This window comes from Cebus imitator, unplaced genomic scaffold (genome assembly GCF_001604975.1).
Source record: "Cebus imitator isolate Cc_AM_T3 unplaced genomic scaffold, Cebus_imitator-1.0 Scaffold147, whole genome shotgun sequence".
NCBI lineage: Eukaryota > Metazoa > Chordata > Mammalia > Primates > Cebidae > Cebus > Cebus imitator.
In genome coordinates, this window is record NW_016107462.1 from 3,941,959 (window position 1) to 3,959,963 (window position 18,005).

Below are 18,005 nucleotides of genomic sequence, written 5' to 3' on the forward strand. Positions count from 1 at the left end.
ATGAAAAACATCCTTTAGATTAATTAAAAATTACATTAATTAAATTGATTTTTTAAAATACTGTTCTTTATAAAATATTTTCTTTTTTTTGCTAGTGAAACCTCTTCACCCTACGTTGTGAATAGACCTTGTAGTACAAGAAGAGATGATACTTAGATTCTATTCTGTTTCAATTTAACACATATTTATAAGCATTCACTGCTGACAGACACTGCTGTAGGTATGTAGGAGAATATAGGAAGGAATAAGAAACCATATATTCCCTGATAGTTTCAAAAAAGTAAGAAAAAAGGAGAAAGAGATCCCAAAAATGGCTGAGAAAAAAAGGTAAAATAGTAATAGTAGTCATTATTGGGTGTGAAGTGATCTTCATTCATTATTGTTCATTCTGCAAGGTAGCCAGGTCACTTAGCATGCTTTCAGCTGCAAATAACAGAAAATTTCTACTCAAACTGGCTTAAAAAACAAAGTAATTTATGGCTCACATATCAATTTTAAAGGTAGAGCGGCTCCAGGATTGATTAAATCAATGGCACAACAACACTTTTAAGAATCCAGGTTCTTTTTTCCAAGTCATTTTAGGTTAGTCATGTGGCTTGCTCAGTCTGGCTTCTCTTATGATTATTAGGTGGTTCCCCAAGTTTCAAGCATTCCATAGCAACTTGATAGTATCCAAAATACGAGACTATCTTTTCTTGTGAACCATCTTAGAGGAGACAATGATCCAAAAATAAAGTAAAGTAAAACAACCAACTCACCTCTCCCCAAGCAAACAAACAAAAACCCCCAAAACCCTTACTAGAAGCCCCTTTACTAGCAAACCTTTACTAGCAGATGGGCTCTCATGTCTCGTTGTCCAGAATTATTCATTGCCTAAAACATCAATGATCTGTTGCCTAAAATGATCATTGGCAAGGGTAGTGTGACCACCATTATTGGGTTAAACCAGTCAGAATTCTTCCACCTTCTGAGATTGGTGATGGAGTCCACCTGGAAATGCATAGCTGTCCTGAGATATGTGGATTCCTGAACAAAGTTGAGGTTTCTTAAGAAGAATGGAAGAATGGATAATGGGGAGGCAACCATAGTATCCATTATGATTTTTTATTTATAGCTTTGGAAACTGAGTTTCAGTAATATTAAGCAATTGACCAAGATCAATATCTAATGAGTAGTAGATCCAGATTTCAAATATAGGTATGTGTGATTCCAAGACTCAAACCTTTGACTGCATTATTCCCAATGGCTTACCATAATAAAAGCCCAGGCATGGTGACTTATTACTGTAATCCTAGCACTTTGGGAGGCCGAGTAATAAAATAACTTGATGTCAGGAGTTCAAGAGCAGCCTAGGAAATGTGGCGAGACTCCATCTCTACAAAGAAGTTAAAAATTAGCCAGGCTTGGTGGTGTGCACCTGTAGTCCTAGTTCTAAGTATTTGGGAGGCTTGAGCCCAAGAGATTGAGGCTGCGATGGGCTGTGATTGTGCCATTGCCCTCCAGCTTGGGTGACAGAGTGAGAACCTGTCTCGAAAAAATAATAATAAACAAATAAATATACAAATATTAAAATGCAAATATTTTAAAATGTTGTATCTTTTGATCCATGACATCTTTTGATTCTGATTGAATGTCTTAGGCAAAGATGTTGCATCTTGGTATCAATATAATACCTTATTTTTTATGAAACTGAATGTGGCTTAATGGAAATATGCCTCCCACTTGATCTTTGCCTTGTTTCCCATACTTGCTTATTATATTCCTTCATGAAGACAATAAAGCTAAATTATGTGTAAAAATAGAACCAACCCTGACTTGCAAACCTTACTGCTTTTTTTGTAAACTGTGGCTAAGATGTTTTAACTTGTTAAAGACATCAACAGGATTCTGAATCTGTTTTATATCTTACATTTAATTGAAAGCAGCAGCAGTGTTAGTGGTAGGGAAAGGGTGAAAGCCTTTTTTATCAGTACATTTTATTTACTTTGTAATAAGGCAAAAATAAAATGATTGAGTCTTTTACTGTATCACTAACCATAGACATTGTTTTCCCATGAGCCCCCAAATAAGTTTTAGTTTGAAACATGAGATGCAGTGACATTTAATTTAAATACTATGTTTTGTTTCCCTTTCCAATCAGTTTATTGTCCCCCTAAGTAAGAGACTGAACCAAACTCTTAACATGATACTTTCTTAGTATTAACTATGGCTTCCAGAGCCTACAAGAAAATTGACCTAATTTTAGATAACCAAAGTTCAAGAAACACTGGACCCTAGTTTCTAGAATCCACCACCTCTCACACCATGGCATTCCTTAACATAATTTTCCAAATAAGAAAACATTTTCTAAAAAAATTATTTAGTTCCTTAATTCACATCAGGTGGAGTCTACCCTACATTTCTCCCCATGTTTCCAGTGGAATAAAAAGCATAATCATTTACCCAGCAACTTGGACCTCATCCTTCATGTTTCCTTTTCCTCTGTTCCCACAACCAATTACCAGGAAGTCTTCACAATTCTAACTTTCAACAAGTTCTTAAAATTTCTCTTTTTCTCATTTACAATGTCATTCATTTAACTCCTGCTTGGGCTACTGTAAGCCTGTCTACCAGCTTTCCACCAATCTGCTTTTTCTACTCTTCAGCTCACAGTGCAGCCAGAGTGTTCTTTTTAAAAGGCATATCTAATAATGGCCTCTCTGTGTTTAGTGCCATTTAATGTTTTCCCATTGCCCCTAGGGTAAATTTTCACATGGCTAATAAACCCCATGTGATTTGCCTCTCTGGTCTAGTTTTTTGCCAATATCTGATCTAATACCCTCCACACCCCCCAAGCACCCCACACACATACAGTGGCTGAACCAACATGTGCTGATTGATGATTTAAGGAATATATTATTCCTTATCAAAATGCTTTTTTGAAATGATAAACACCTATTTCCCTCTGAATCTTGCTTGCTTAAAAAATTATGTTTATGCACAGTACTCTGCTTGCCAAATTTAATATTGGATGATTTAAATAAATGTACAAATTATTTTGCCTAGCTCTTGGTAAATAGTTATTGTAAAATGAGTCCTTATAAAAATAAAGCAAAAGAACCAAAAAGCCTACCTGTTTACTTAAATAAGCTAGGGAAAGTTCAAATAGATAGACATTGTGAGATGCTTGCTCTACACCACAAAAAGAACTGGATATCTTGGTGGAAATTAGGAGTTTAGATATTTGAGCCACTCAAGGCTGTAATTAGACTATGCTTCTACTTAACCCTCATGTTGTTTATTTAGTTTCTCTGATTATTAGTGACAAATTTGTATAATCTCTGTAGTTTCAGTTTGTTAGACCGAAATATAAAGGATTATTATTGCATATGTCTGGGTGCCCTGTGGAGTAGTATGTATATTTGTGTTATCACAATTCTTTGAAATGCATTAAATTCTTTCTTCAAGGATGGAAAAATATTTGACTTCGTTTCCTCCCTATGTAAAACAAGGAGTTAAAATATTTCCTTCCTTAAGCATTTGGCTATTATGATTTTTTTCCTTTCGTAGGGTATGTGTTAAGAAGTCAGGTAATTTGCAAAGTATCATTTGATTATCTAAAGAAAAAACTTAAACTAAAAAGTGTTAACATAAACTCACAGGCTTCTGACCACCAAAGTACAATTTAATTTAATTCATGACTGAAAAGTACAGTTGATGCATAAAGGCTATCTGAAAAATGTTATGTTTGTTTATGGTTGAAAGTTTTTACGGAGTTATCTCTTATTCTTTGCTAATTCTTCTTAAAGATTTAGGGTACAAATTTTTAAAAAGTCTAAATATAACAAGGAAAATCAGGGTCACATCTGAGGTTGACAATCGGATGTTATTTGCTGAATATGAAAAAACAGGCTGTGTACATTATAATTTTATTGTTGGAAAGATGGTTTGACCAGATAAGGATATTTGAAAATTAAAGTTAGATTTGGCATTGATATATCCTTAGATTTGCAGGGTTTTGATCTGGTTATTAGCCATGCAAAAATATATTGCTGTTTTTTAATCTGATCATAGTTGATTCTGCCACTGGAGTTATTTTTCCCCACACTTTGATGTGATATGTTTTATTTTCAAGTGCTTGCTTCACAAAGATAAGCAAGCAAAATAAGATTTTCACTTCTCTTCTCCATCTGCCATGTTTTTGTTTAGTTAGCCAACATCAATGGGAAGATATTAAAATGATTAATCATTATAATTCTTTTGTGTCTTAAATGACTAGATATTATGGGAGCTGAACTCCAACTTTTATCTCGTAAATGTGAATGCAGCAATATTACTAAGTTGTAATTCATTTTGAACTATTTAATCAATGTGATCTACAGGTAAGCTGGCTTCTGAATCTTTGTCTAATTTCATAACTGAGTCCTCTTTCTCATTAAAATCACCATGACCGTGCTGAGGCCACATGTTTAGGGAATCCAACTGAATGAGTAATAGGCTTAAAAATACCCCAGCTATATGGACTTCCCCAAACTTTTCCAGTCTCCTTTAATTTTAGTTGCTGAAATGAGTGCAAATGAGGGCTCTTGGTTAGCCATCTTCAATATTGCAAAGCAAAGTCTATGATGGAAGATGTACTGGATTTAGGATGAGAATATCTGGCTTGGGACCTGGTCCTGTTGTCTACTACCCGGGTGACTTTGAACCCAATTATTTAAACTTCTCTGACCTTTATTTTCCTCATTTGTAAACGTTTTGCACATATACTTTATGTAACTAAGTTGAGGCACTGATGTGCAATAGATTGTAAAGTGTCATTCAAAGGCTAAAAGTAAGGTGTGAGGATCTCATGGGGTGCTTTGGGTTAGCCAGATTATAAGGAAATACCAAAACACATTGTAATGAATTCCTTTGAGAGTTAAAAGCAAAAAACTTGAAACAGCCTGAATATCCAAAATTGAGTAATTGGTTACATATATTTTGTTACTTCATAGAATACATTATGTATAGCCATTGAAATGATGCAGTAAATCTATGTTTATTGCTCTAGAAAGGTGTTCACATTAATTCATGAATCATCAAAACATGCTATTAAAATATTGCATAACCATATGTTTTTAAAATTATAAATTTGTGTGTGTTTGTATACACACACATACACATATATAAAGCATATAAGATGTACAGTGACTGTCTATGGGTGTTGGGATTCAGAGTAATTTTTGCAGCTTTCATTTTCCAATTTTTCTAAAAAATAGATAACTTACCTAAAGCCACACTCAAGCAAATACCCACAGAGACACATATTAAAAATTCTCATTGAATCCAGAGGTTTCTATAATCTCTGACAACTCCTGTCCCTCGGATCCCTTAATATCCAGTCCGCGGTCAAGGCTCATTGGGGTCAGCATTCTCTTGGGTTCCAGCCCTTTGTTTTAATTGCCCTCAAACCCATATCTCAAATTCAGAAATCATGCCTTCTCATTTGCGGATACAACAAGCTTCTAACTAGTCACTTTGGTTTCTGTCTCTACCCTTCCAACCCATCTTTATAATATCCTCAAATCACAAATCTTTTCTAAAACACAAAGCTGATTCAGTTATCTTTAGGTCCTCTCTGCCTTCCTGAACTCAACTTCACATATATCTTATGGCTTTCCTTTGTCTAATAAATTTCAGTTTACGCTCTTCATCCTAGTGTTAAAAGCCCTTCATAATATAGCTAAGATTTATTTTACACTCCCACACATGCTCCTTCTCCAGTCAAACATAGCTATAGTTCTCTGAAGATACCCCAGACTTTTCTGCCTCCACACGTTAAGCTATCATATTCTATCAGTTTGTATTGTTACTGCCTATTGAAACGCTACTCATGATTTATAGTCCAGCTAAATTCCCAATTTTTTCTGAATTCTAGATGTGCTGTTTCCTACCTCTGAATCTCATATCTTCTTTGAAATTTATCCTTCCATTTATTCATGTCATTTTTGAGCATCTGCTTCACCTCAGGGGCTATGATACCTCAAATATAGAGGTAAACAAGCCTACACGCCCCTGTCCTTGAGTAAACAACAATTGAATACTTAACATTTCTCCTTTATTTAAATCTATTGACTTACGGAGGTAAACTTTCCTTACCTACCACCTTCTCTTACAGCATTATACAGACATTGATTATAAGCACATAGAGTGTTATTTGTGTTTGATTCTCTCATAGAAACTACCATGTTATCTACAAATAGAAGATATTCAATAAATGTGTTATTAGAAGGCCATAGAGACAGATAGAGTTAAGTATGTGTATTGTTCCCAGCAACGTAGTTTTATGTATATATATATATATCCCTTTAACCATGTTACTTTTCCCTGTTGAGTGTTTTCAAAAATTAAATTTGATTCCTAATTAGCATTATTACTTCAATTCTAAAATAATAAGAACCCCCATCTCTACTAAAAAAAATACCAAAAATTAGCTGGGCATGGTGGTGCGTGCCTGTAATCCCAGCTACTCAGGAGGCTGAGGCAGGAGAATTGCCTGAACCCAGGAGGCGGAGGTTGCGGTGAGCCGGGATCACGCCATTGCACTCCAGGCTGGGTAACAAGAGCGAAACCCCGTCCCCCCCCCCAAAAAAAAGAGCTAGTTATTTCTCCCAGTTGTATCTAGGGGAATCCAAGATGAGACTGGTATTTCTTAAGTAAAACGGAAGCAAAATATACCTTCTTCTATCATACAACAAGTTATATTACAAAACCCATACTTGGTTATTTGACCTAGAGTTCAGAGGCCGGTGAGTTGCTTTTTAATTAATGGATGTTGGCCTACAGTATGTACTGAATTCGGATACTCCAATATATTCATGGCCTGTAAACGCACTATGTCTCCAAGTTACGTTGCTATTTTTAAAAAGTCAAAAACCCCTTAGTGCAATTTTCTGCTCTCCTTTTGCTACTAAATAAATGATTCATCTAGAAATTTCCTTTGGAAAAGTGAACTCATTACTATCTATTAAGTACTTCCATCTCTTTATGTTATAGTTTTTCCTCATTTAAAAAGAAGATATTAGTTATTTTCCTTTCTTTAAGAAAAAAGGCTGAGTGATAAAGATTTTTTACACAAAAGGTCTTTTCTTCTGAGACACAGCTGTAAAAAATTTAAGTTAATATTTTAAAATTAATTCTGTTGTTTCAAGCGACTCTTCAGCATAGTTGTTTTAGCCCAAACCCACGGAGTCCCTTAAAAACAAAACAGGCCAAAACACTCTTAATTTTAAGGTAAATCTACATCTAAGGAATTGGGTATATTCATATGATTTGGTGCGTATGAGATTTCATACTGCAAAACTCCATCCAAATTGTTTCTGCGTGTTCTATTATATTTCAAATACAGCTGAAGAGCTTGTGCTTTTCTGAATCCTATGGTAAACAGGATGTGTTGCTGATATTTTATGTTCCCAACTCAATGATAAGTTCCTTGACTGGGCATGGCAATCATTATGTATTCCTTGTGTAAGTCAGTGTCTTGCAGGAAATAAAAATATTTGTTGATTTGGTTTAATTAATTTTACATTATTTTGCAAAACAAATGCTTTTTTTACAGTAAGAATGGTTTATCAATCTGCATTTGTACATATTGGTCTAATAAATTAGTTTTAAGACACATGTGAAGTATGGAATCTTTTCTTAATTTGTGGCCTGAATATAGACTTTTGATACATTCTTAATTCTCAAGATTTATTTATATAAACTTTTCATATTTTTATGGAATTTGTATTCAATATATTGAATATAAATATTAGCATCTATCTTTTGGAAACTCTAGGGGAAATTTAATTTTCTATCTATAATGTTGAATTTTCTAAATAGAAAAAATAAAATATATCTGATACATGAAAGAGGAGTTAAAAATGCAGATTTTCTTCTCCTGTTGTCTGTTGTTTGAGATTAGAAATCATGAAGCACTTTTTTTTACCTTCTGCAGGGTAGCTATTTCATTGCAGATCCATATTGGTGTGGAAATTTAGCTCAAGAAGAATTGCCTGATGTCTTACTTAATACTACGCTTCTATGAGTTGTCCTCTCTACTTTTTCTTGAAGTTATACACTGGCAAAACTACTGTCATTGCCCTTGCTTTTCATATTTGCTGCACATTTACTTCTCGACAGGCTTAAATAATGGCTAAAAATGGTTGAAATGATTTATGCCTGTAGAGTGATGTCTTCATTTGCTCTATTCACATTCCTTTTTTTTCTTTTTTTTACTAATGGTCTGGTGAACACCTAGTGTAGGTGCATTTTATTAGCAAGTATATTCCCTCTAAATGCTGTTCCTAAGCTGAAAGAAATGGGCCATAATCATATAAAAGTAAAGTATCTCTTTGTAGAATTTACAAGAAATAGAATGTCCTTATTCCTGAGGCATAGAACATGAGACTTTTTTCCTCTCAATATAAGATTGCTCTTTTTACTAATGTTGATTAAGTGTGTCACATCAACAGCTGTTGTGACATATAGGAAAATGAATGATTCTACTGAAAATCTCTATTGAAGGGTGTAACTTTTTCAAAATTTCTAGTTATCTACAATTTTCTTTTTCCTATTGAGACAGGAGGGATTGGTTCCTGGTCTCTACAGATTGCTTCACTCCTAGTTCATAAAACTGCAATTAATAATGGTGAGCTAAGATCATTCTGGATTTGATGTACTGCCCTATCATCATTGAACGAGAGTCTTTAAATCTCCTATTTAACAACTTATCGGGACTTTGCACTGATTAATTCATCTGGTCATAGTCTGAAGGCTGACATGGCATCTTGTAGGCCTTCCATTCCATTGGGATCAACATCATCATTTTATATGAAATGAACTTACTACTTTATAGGCTTAGTTGGAAAGAAATTTTAACCACCAGCAGTAGGATGTGACACTGGAATTTAATTTGTTGGCCTATGAGAACACAGAAGATCTCATCTTTTACTGAACTTTCTAAATATAAATTAAAGTTATCAGAGAATCAAAATGATTTTGACATTTGAACTTCAGTAGAAGGCCAATACATTTAAAGTAAGTACTCTCCTTCCTGAAATGTTCAGTGCTTCATCAACAGAACACATCAGGTTCTTAAGAAAATATTATTCCTTGTGGAGAAACATATGGGTCATTGCTACTGGCTCTTAGAGAAGACATTATGTTGGGGCCACACAGCAACTATTCTCCCTTTATTCTGATGCTCGAGCCTTTAATTTCCTCTGAAGAAGCATCCACCTCTCATTGTGTGTAGCCATATGGTGCTGTCAGTCAAGTTTTCTTGGCTTGCCAACCCCGGAGTTAGACTCATGGCCAAAGTAATTGAGCTCTTTTCCTTGGGACTTGGAGTCTTAAGGAGTGGAATAGGAGGAATAAAAAATTAAGTAGAAATAATTTATTCCAGAAATGGTGATCTGAATGTATGTTTTTTTCCTCTCAAAAACTGATAAAGCTCCCTTTTACTAATGCCGAATTTTGAAAGTAATGTGCCGCCCTTTGATAGTTCTATTTTATTTTATTTTTCTGAGATGGAATCTTACTCTGTCACCCAGGTTGGAGTGCATTGGTACAATCCTGGCTCACTGCAACCTCCGCCTTCTGGGTTTCAGAGACTCTCTTGCCTCAGACTCCCGAGTAGCTGAAATTACAGGCATGTGCCACCATGCCCCACTAAATTTTTGTATTTTTAGTAGAGGTGGAGTTTCACCATGTTGGCCAGGTTGGTCTCAAACTCCTGACCTCGAGTGATCCATCTGCCTCAGCTTCCCAAAGTGCTAGAATTACAGGCCTGAGCCTTTATTTTCACATCTAATTTTCTCTGTCGGCCATGCTTAAAAACAAAACAACATTCTGTTTGGCTGTTACCTTTTCTTCATCCCAATTTTGGTTATTAGGTAACACACTTGAACGACTTAATGAAAACTACAGGAATAAGAGCTAATGATTCCATTTCCTGTGTTTACATAGTAAAAACAGTCTCAAGATATGCTATTTGTGGAAATTAACAATTTAGGCATTAGTGTGGCTTAATTTTTAAGCTAGACACAAAAAAATGTCCCTTTTAGAAATGAGAGTTATCTGAGTGAGAGAATTAGCATGGATTAATATTTAGTCATTATAATAAAGCACTTAAGTACATGAGTTCCTTGAGGGCAGGAAATGTGACATTTTCATTTTTTTGGCATCTTTGTTTCTTTGTCTCACACGTTTTCTCCAAGTTCAAGAGGAGCCACATCAAATGGTTGCTGAATTGAATAAAATGCATATTTCTGAATTATATTAATGTTCATGATCCAAAATTATTATCTGAGCAAATGAAGTAAGTTGCCTTCACTTAGAATTAAAGGGAAGGCCAGTGAATTTATGAATGTCGATAAATGTGAGAAAGAGTCTCACTTTCTTCATCTCATTTGAAAACAAACATGAAAGTTTAGGAATGAGATGAGATTTTCGTATTAGGCTTTGAGATTTTGCATTATATTGAAAAGGGAATTTTTGGAAACTGGATATTTTGGTCCTCTAGTCTCTTTTCTAGTATTTTGGATTATTAGTCTCTAATGTTCATTACTTCTGATAACCGTGATAACCAGTGTCTTCAACGTTCCAAAACTGGTGACTTAAATTTTCTATGTCAACACTAAATAAGTTCAGACATGTTTCCTCCAAAATGCACCTAAATAATGGTTTTTATATCACCAAAGATTGCTGTCATCATATGACTGCTTACAGATAAGAAGCTATACTTAATTCAAAATAACTACAGAACTCTCATCTTCCACACTCTTTCCTTCCTGGCATGTATGGAAGGAGAGAGGAAAGCTTGTTCATTGCCCATTTCTCACCCCCTATTTTTTTTATCGTTTTTTTCTCTATCATGGATTTGCCCATTTGGGTACAACACAATTTAACAGTAATTGGACAAAGCCAACATCTGGTTAGAAGATTGCAAAACTACTCCTTTGGTGCATTAAAGGAGCACTTGGAACTTGGAATGATTTGTTTTTCCCCTATTGGTGACAACTGTGAAAAGAATGCTCCTCTAAAACAATTACAGGTAGCTAGTTTTCTGAAGGACAAAAAATTTATTTCAATATTCTTAGCTTCACATTTTTTAGGTCATATTATTGGTGTCTTGACTTTGTTCATATGTATAAATATGTATGTATATGCATATATGTGTACATATATACATATTGACTTTGTTTGACTTTGCTCATACAAGTAAATATGTATAAATATGTATGTGTATATATATTTATATATAGAGAGAGAAAGAGACAGGTAGAAAGATAGACAGATACAGAGATAATCTGTGCCAATGCAGCAATGTTTATGAAAAACCAGTTTTCAGAAAATTATATTAGGTTTCGTTTAGAGATACACTCTCCTAGGACAGAAGTTGCAAATTGGCAGTCTGTGGGCTGAAATAGACCTGAGAGCCTGGTTGGATTTGTCCAGGTATTTTGTTGGTATTTTGTGTTGTTGTTGTGTTGTTATTGTTGTAGTTATTATTACTTAACCTTTAACAATCAGGGGATTCCACAAAGAAACCCAGATTTCCAGTTTTTCCTGAAAAATCTGAAGAACCTATAAGAAATTGTGCACAGTTCAAATGCTGGCAATGCTGTGATTTTAAACTGCAAATGGCAACAACTTAAGGGCTTCAATCCCTTCATCTTGACGTCTCTCTTCCGTATCAAATGGTATAAGCTACAAGCACTGAAATGCTTACCTAGAATGCTCCTTGGCTTAATGGGGTATTACATGACATCCTATTCCACCTGTAATTTTCCCCCCAATTTCTATGTTATAACAATTTTTCCTCCATAAAGTTTTTCACATTTGGGCCTATTTTCTCCTTCTCTTTGATATGACTTTCATTCAGGTCATATTTTTTCTCACTTCCAGGCTGCTAACTGTAGCTGTCTGTCTTAGCCGTTACCACCCCTTTCCTTTAACCTTTCCTCTGCCAGCTCCACCCCATTTTGCACGCCAGTTACATATTTACAGGCTCATATCACATGAGCCTTCCTTCAATTTCTGGGTTGTTGTCCTCAGACCTGCAGTGACAACACAGAACCAATGTCCACTACTTAACCTACACTCAGCACTCAATTGTTTTCTCACTTCATTTTGCATTATTCCATTCATGAATAATTAGCTAATATGCCCATTTCCCTAGCGCAGAAATAGGTATCTTCCAGCCTCTGATGCCTTTGCTCTCAGCATCACCTCATTCTTTCCACCTATGCAAAGAGACCGTGATTGCCTTCAAGACTGGAATTCCTAGAACACCTTGGCCCACAGTTTGCGTGATGTAACTCATCTTGCATGGTGCATATATTTCATTTTTTTTGAGACAGAGTCTTGCTCTGTTGCCTAGTCTGTAGTGCAGTGGTGTGATCATAGCTCACTGCAGCTTCAGCCTCCTAGGCTCAAGCAATCTATCACCTTAGCCTGTCTAGTAGCTGGGACTATAGAGGCGTGCCATTACACCTACCTAATTTTATTTTCTGTTTTTATTTTTTTATAGAGACAATACCTCACCATGTTGCCCAGGCTAGTCTCAAACTCCTGGGCTCAAGGGATCTACTCATCTTCTCCTCCAAACGTGCTAGGATTATAGGCATGAGTTACTGTGCCAAGCAATGCTGTATATTTTTAAATCATGCCTTGTTTCTCTGATTATCTTAAAACAGGGCTTCTCCAAGCATGGTTTTAAATGAGTGCTTTTTTGGGGGGTCTGTCAGTGGTATGTCTCAAGCAAAATTTACTCTAATTTTTGATAATAGCTCTTTGAAACCACCACTGATGTGAATAGACCCATCACCCGTCTGGGGGAGAGTCAAAGGCATTATTAAGAGTCTCTTTGCCTTCCTGGCAAAAGCAAGACAATTGAATGAGATGAATGAATAATAAGGTCCTCGAGTGCAGGAGCGTGTTTCTTTTTTGTATCTTTCTCTGCCACACTCATACCTTGTCTCTAGTCACTCCAGTTAACAACGCTGAAATCAATTGGATAAATGGCATGAATGTTTGAAGTTGAGAGAAGTTAGAAATAAATAGCAGTGCTCAGAATGGTGATGGTGGTGGTAACTCCTGTTGCTTGCATGTTCACTCTGGAATCAAGCACTGCACTCAGCACTTTTTGTCAGTGACTCCAGTGAAGTGCTTCCCCAACCTTAATAAGACATTGCTGTGATTACTCTATTTTAACAGTGAGGAGTATTCAGCTGGAGTTCCAGAGGGAGGCAGCAGAGCCACTGTCATGTGGGATGTGACCACTTTGTCATTAATGAAAAAAAAAACATTTTTTTGAACAACTGAAAGTATCTGTATTATTTTTTTAAAGGGGAGTGAGGGAGGGTGGAGGTTGACACATTTAAAATCCTGATTGATAACTGTTGTGGAAGTCACTGTAATAAAGTGGTTTAATGAAAAGAACAAAATTTGGACCTGAAAGACCTAGGCTGGAGATTCAATTTGCCACTTAACAGGCCTGCAAATGTGAGCAAGATCTAACGTCTTTCTAAGCCTACATCCCTTAATTTGTAAAATGGAGACAGTACTACTGCATACCACCTTGTTGTAGGGATTAAATGAAAAAATTTATATAAATACTATAAAAAGTGTTGTTGCATTATTGATTGTTCAAACTGTGAACTAAGCTCTCAAAAAATATAATTATATTATCCTGAATAATGCTTTAAGAGGGGAAAAAAGAGAGAAATAATGAAATCACATCCTCATAATCTCATAAAGCAAGTATTGTGGTCCCCAGCTAGGAAACTGAGGATCAGGGAGGTAAAGTAACAGGGCACAATCACACAACTAGTAGACGGCTGAGCTACGATTTAAAAACCATGCCTGCCTGACTCCAAATGCCATGCTCTTTTTACTGCACCACTTGGCCTTTTTAAAAAATAAGCCAACCCATATACTTTTTCTTAACATTGAAAAAGAAAAAAGGACATTTATGTTGGAAAATTAACTCATCCTGATAATTCCCAATTAAGATGTTGTCATCTAGCATCTGGCTCAATTTCCTTTTATGAAATATAGTAAACATAATTTGAGTATAGCTTAAATGAAGTGTCCAAATGAGATAAAACAGGTCAACTGGGAAATTAGATTTTATAGATTACAAGAGTTCAATACCTAAGTTGTACTTAATGGACACAATTCTTTTTTTAAAGAAAATTCTTCAGGAAACAATTGATTGGTCTATCAATTTCATTATTATTTCTGTATGAGACATCTGTAGCCTGAAGTAATTACAGTAAAAATAAATAATATGAACTTCACCATAAGTAGTGGTGAAGAACATATCTATCTTCATGGATTTGGGATTCATAAGAAAAACACAGGGGATCTTCGATGCATGCTCTATTTTTTTTCTTTCACGTGGTTTTTAAAGGATTCTATTTAAAAGAACTTTTCAAATAAGAAGTTAGAGAATTTTCAAGCCTTTAACAGAAATGAATCTGAGAACACTTTATGCCTGTATCAACTTTTGTCCTGAAGTAGAGTCTCTTAAATAGATGATGTCCTACTATTAAAATCGGTTGCTGGGCAATTGGGCAGAAAAAATTATCTTTTTTTCTTTTAAATAAGTATATTTTTATCATTTCTAAATTTTATTTATTATTATATTGTTGAGACAGAGTCTTGCTTTGTCACCCAGGCTGAAGTGCAGTGGTGCAATCTCAGCTTACTGCAGTCTTCACCTCCGGAGTTCAAGTGATTCTCCCGCCTCAGCTTCCTGAGTAGCTGAGACTACAGGCATGTGCCGCCACATCAGACTGATTTTTGTATTGTTAGTAGAGACACAGCTTCACCATGTTGGCCAGGCTGGACGCGAACCCTGGCCTCAAGTGATCCACCAGTCTCAGCCTCCCAAAGTGCTGGAGTTGTGAGCCACTGCACTTGGCCATGAGTGTATTTTTAAATAAGGGTGGGGATAGGGTGAGATTAAGGACAAGGGTGGATATGAGGGTTTGATGGAGTTGGAGGTGTTGATTTCAGCACTGCAGGAAAACATTTTTGAGCACAGATCATGTTCTGACAAGTAACTTAAACATTTTTTCCTTTGGAATATAATGAAGTGGTGGTTAAATTCACATGCTGTAGAATCACACAACCTGGCATTGAATCCAGCTCTGGCACTTCCTAATTTTGTAATTTAAGGCAAGTTACTAGAACTCTTTAAGGCTCTATTTTCTTATTGGTAAATTAAGGATAATAGCTGCTTCACAGGGTTGTCATGATGAATCAGCAAAATCGTCAATAAATGTCAATAAACATTGTCAACATTAATATTATTATTACCATTATTTTGACATTGTCTAATTTACTTGGCATATTTGAGTTTCCTATGACCTTATAAAGCAATTTTTAAAAATGTCAACTACTTAAGAATTGTCTCTTTACAATTTAATAAAGTCATTAAATGCTGAAAAAGACACAGCATAACTATTTAGATAAAATATCAAATGTTTCCTTTATGAGACATTAAAAGTGATCATAAAATCAAAAAATTATAAAACCATGCCTTCTAGTAAATAATCACAGGTTTAGATGTATTTTCAAAAGGGCACAAATCTGTACTCATCATAGGAGAACATATTGATTTGTGGGTGTATTTCAAGCAACGATTTTACGCATGCAGTGCCATGGCCGACAGCATTCTCCCCTGGGAAGGTGGCTTCTCTAATTGCAGTGAATGGTCATTCTAATTGTAGACATATTTTCCCATAGCAAGCATTCCTTGCTGTGATTATTATTTAAAAATACTTGTCCTTAAATTATTTAGTCTTCTTGGCTATAAAGGAGAAAAACCCACAGCACTGCAAAGACCTCACAGGTAATATACATCTGAGTAGAAAATGCATATTAAGTCTTACCAACAAAGTAATCTATGTTTCCCGCAACACAGGGACCATAAGAAGCATTTTAATAATAAAGATCTTCAAACAACCGCTTAGCCCATGTGTGTATTTGGGGAAAAAAAAGTGAAAATCAGAAGTACTACTATTTGAACTGCCAGGACATTTTTCCTCCTTCTCCCATTCTATTTCTTGCTTAAAAACAAAAGCAAAATTTTCACACCAATAGAAAATCAAGAGCAAGAAAACTTACCTTCTTTCAACCAAGAAATGTTATTTTTATCATTTTCAAAATGCTCAGCTGTTCTTACTTTTATCTTTTCCAGCTCAGTTTCTGACATCTAAGTGGAAACAGAATTTGTGATATAAAAAATTCATTAAGAGCCCAAATTTATAACATTGAGTTTTATATTTAGAAACTACTGCCATATTATGGGAAAATTTTATCTCTATAGTTTTTTAGTTCACTGTCCAATGTTAAGTCTTAACATTTTATTCATCTGTGTTACTTTAAAATATTGACATTGAAAACTAAACTTTATGTTTCCTTGTCCAGCAACAAAGATTGTTATAAGACCTTACAGTTTCTGAATGTGAAAGAATAACAGATTAACAACTAGCCATGGATTTGTAACAAACAAACAAACATTCAGTGGCTGTTTTAGTATTTCGCATACCTATAGTAAAGCATGCTGCAAAGTGACATGCAAAGAGACAAATAACAATAAAACACAAAAGCATCTTTTCAGGAATGTATTGGGTGGGAATGAAGAACCTTATGATCTAAGCCAGGCCAAGTTGAGCTCCCTGAAGGTGTTGACGAGACCTATTATGCACCTTCAGTACAGTGCACTTGACTTTCATGGCTTGCTCGCAATGAAGTAGTACACTGCTTGAATCAGCACCACAAGGTACTTACCTGTGTGTTCCAAAGGGAGGCCCAAGGTGTGGGACTGGGGAGCAGCGAACTGCAGCCTCCCTTGTCTCTGGATGTCCAGCATTCCTCTATCCTGACAGAAATGAGAGAAGACGCAAACACACTCCCTCCCTGGGTGGTGCTAGATTTGTATTGCTGCCAGAAGCATCCAACTTGCGGCTGAGAGTTTTTTTGTTTTTTTTTTTTAAGGTAATATAAAGCCTGTGGTTGAAAACAATAAAAACCTTCTCCAGGCTAACACTTATTTAAAATGACATTCTGCAAAATAGGAAAAAAGTAATGAATTATTTTCAACTGGACCAAGTTTCTTCCATCCCCGTCATTCGTTACTTAAGGTTAATATTAAAAGATGTAGAAAAAAATGTGTTGAAACGTATACACAGGCTATTTGGGTTAAAAGATAAAAGGGAAAGTTTTAAAGCTGCACTCTGGAAATTCATCCTGTAATTGATAGTTTGAAAACTGAGTGTTTTTTCCACCTAATAGTTTATAAAAAACCAGAAAACATTTCAAATTTTTTTGATCATCTGTAGATATTCCAAAGGGACTTCGAAATAACAGTCCAAAGATAATATGTCATTAAATTCTTAGGTAAGGATAATACTGATTTTGCCAGGCATTGCGGCTTACGCCTGTAGTCCCAGCACACTGAGGAGGCTGAGGCAGGAAATGGATTGCTTGAGGCCAGGAATTCCAGACCAGTGTGGGCAACATAGTGAGATCCCATCTCTACAATTTTTTTTTTTAATGTTTTAAATTAGCTGGTCATGTGAGTATGTCCGTAGTCCTAGCTACCTGAGAGGCTAAGGTGGGACAGTCCCTTAAACCTGGGAGGTCGAGGCTGCAGGGAGCCATGATTGAGCCACTGCACTTCGGCCCGGGCAACAAAGCAAGACCCTGTCTCAAAGGAAAAAAAAAAGGAAAAGAAACAAGGATAATAGTGTTTTTAATGGAAGATTAAAAATGGAAAGCACAACTGTTGGGTACACATGATGATAAATAGCCCACCATTTCTAAAAGTTGCATTTTTCTCATCAAGGAAAATAATATTTATTTTTTGTCCCAAGGTGGCTTTTGTCCTCCTCCAGTGTCTTTACCCGGACAATTGTCCATTATCAGATTGCCTGTATCCATTTCACCTCCTTCCCCAACTTCATTTCTTTTTGTATTTTGCTCCCACT

The 18,005-nt window shown here is 35.6% G+C and overlaps 1 protein-coding gene across 1 annotated transcript in view; it reads right to left on the minus strand.

Moving 5' to 3' along the window:
- The window catches only part of MDFIC2 (MyoD family inhibitor domain containing 2), a 108,782-nt gene extending 91,864 nt beyond the window's left edge, over window positions 1-16,918 (minus strand). The window contains exons 1-2 of the mRNA XM_037743556.1: window positions 16,807-16,918; window positions 16,141-16,228 (exon numbers count right to left, since the gene is read on the minus strand). Coding sequence (XP_037599484.1) covers window positions 16,141-16,228 — 88 coding nt within the window. The 5' untranslated portion in view covers window positions 16,807-16,918. The remainder of the gene's footprint in view (window positions 1-16,140; window positions 16,229-16,806) is intronic.
- Window positions 16,919-18,005: the final 1,087 nt, after the last annotated feature.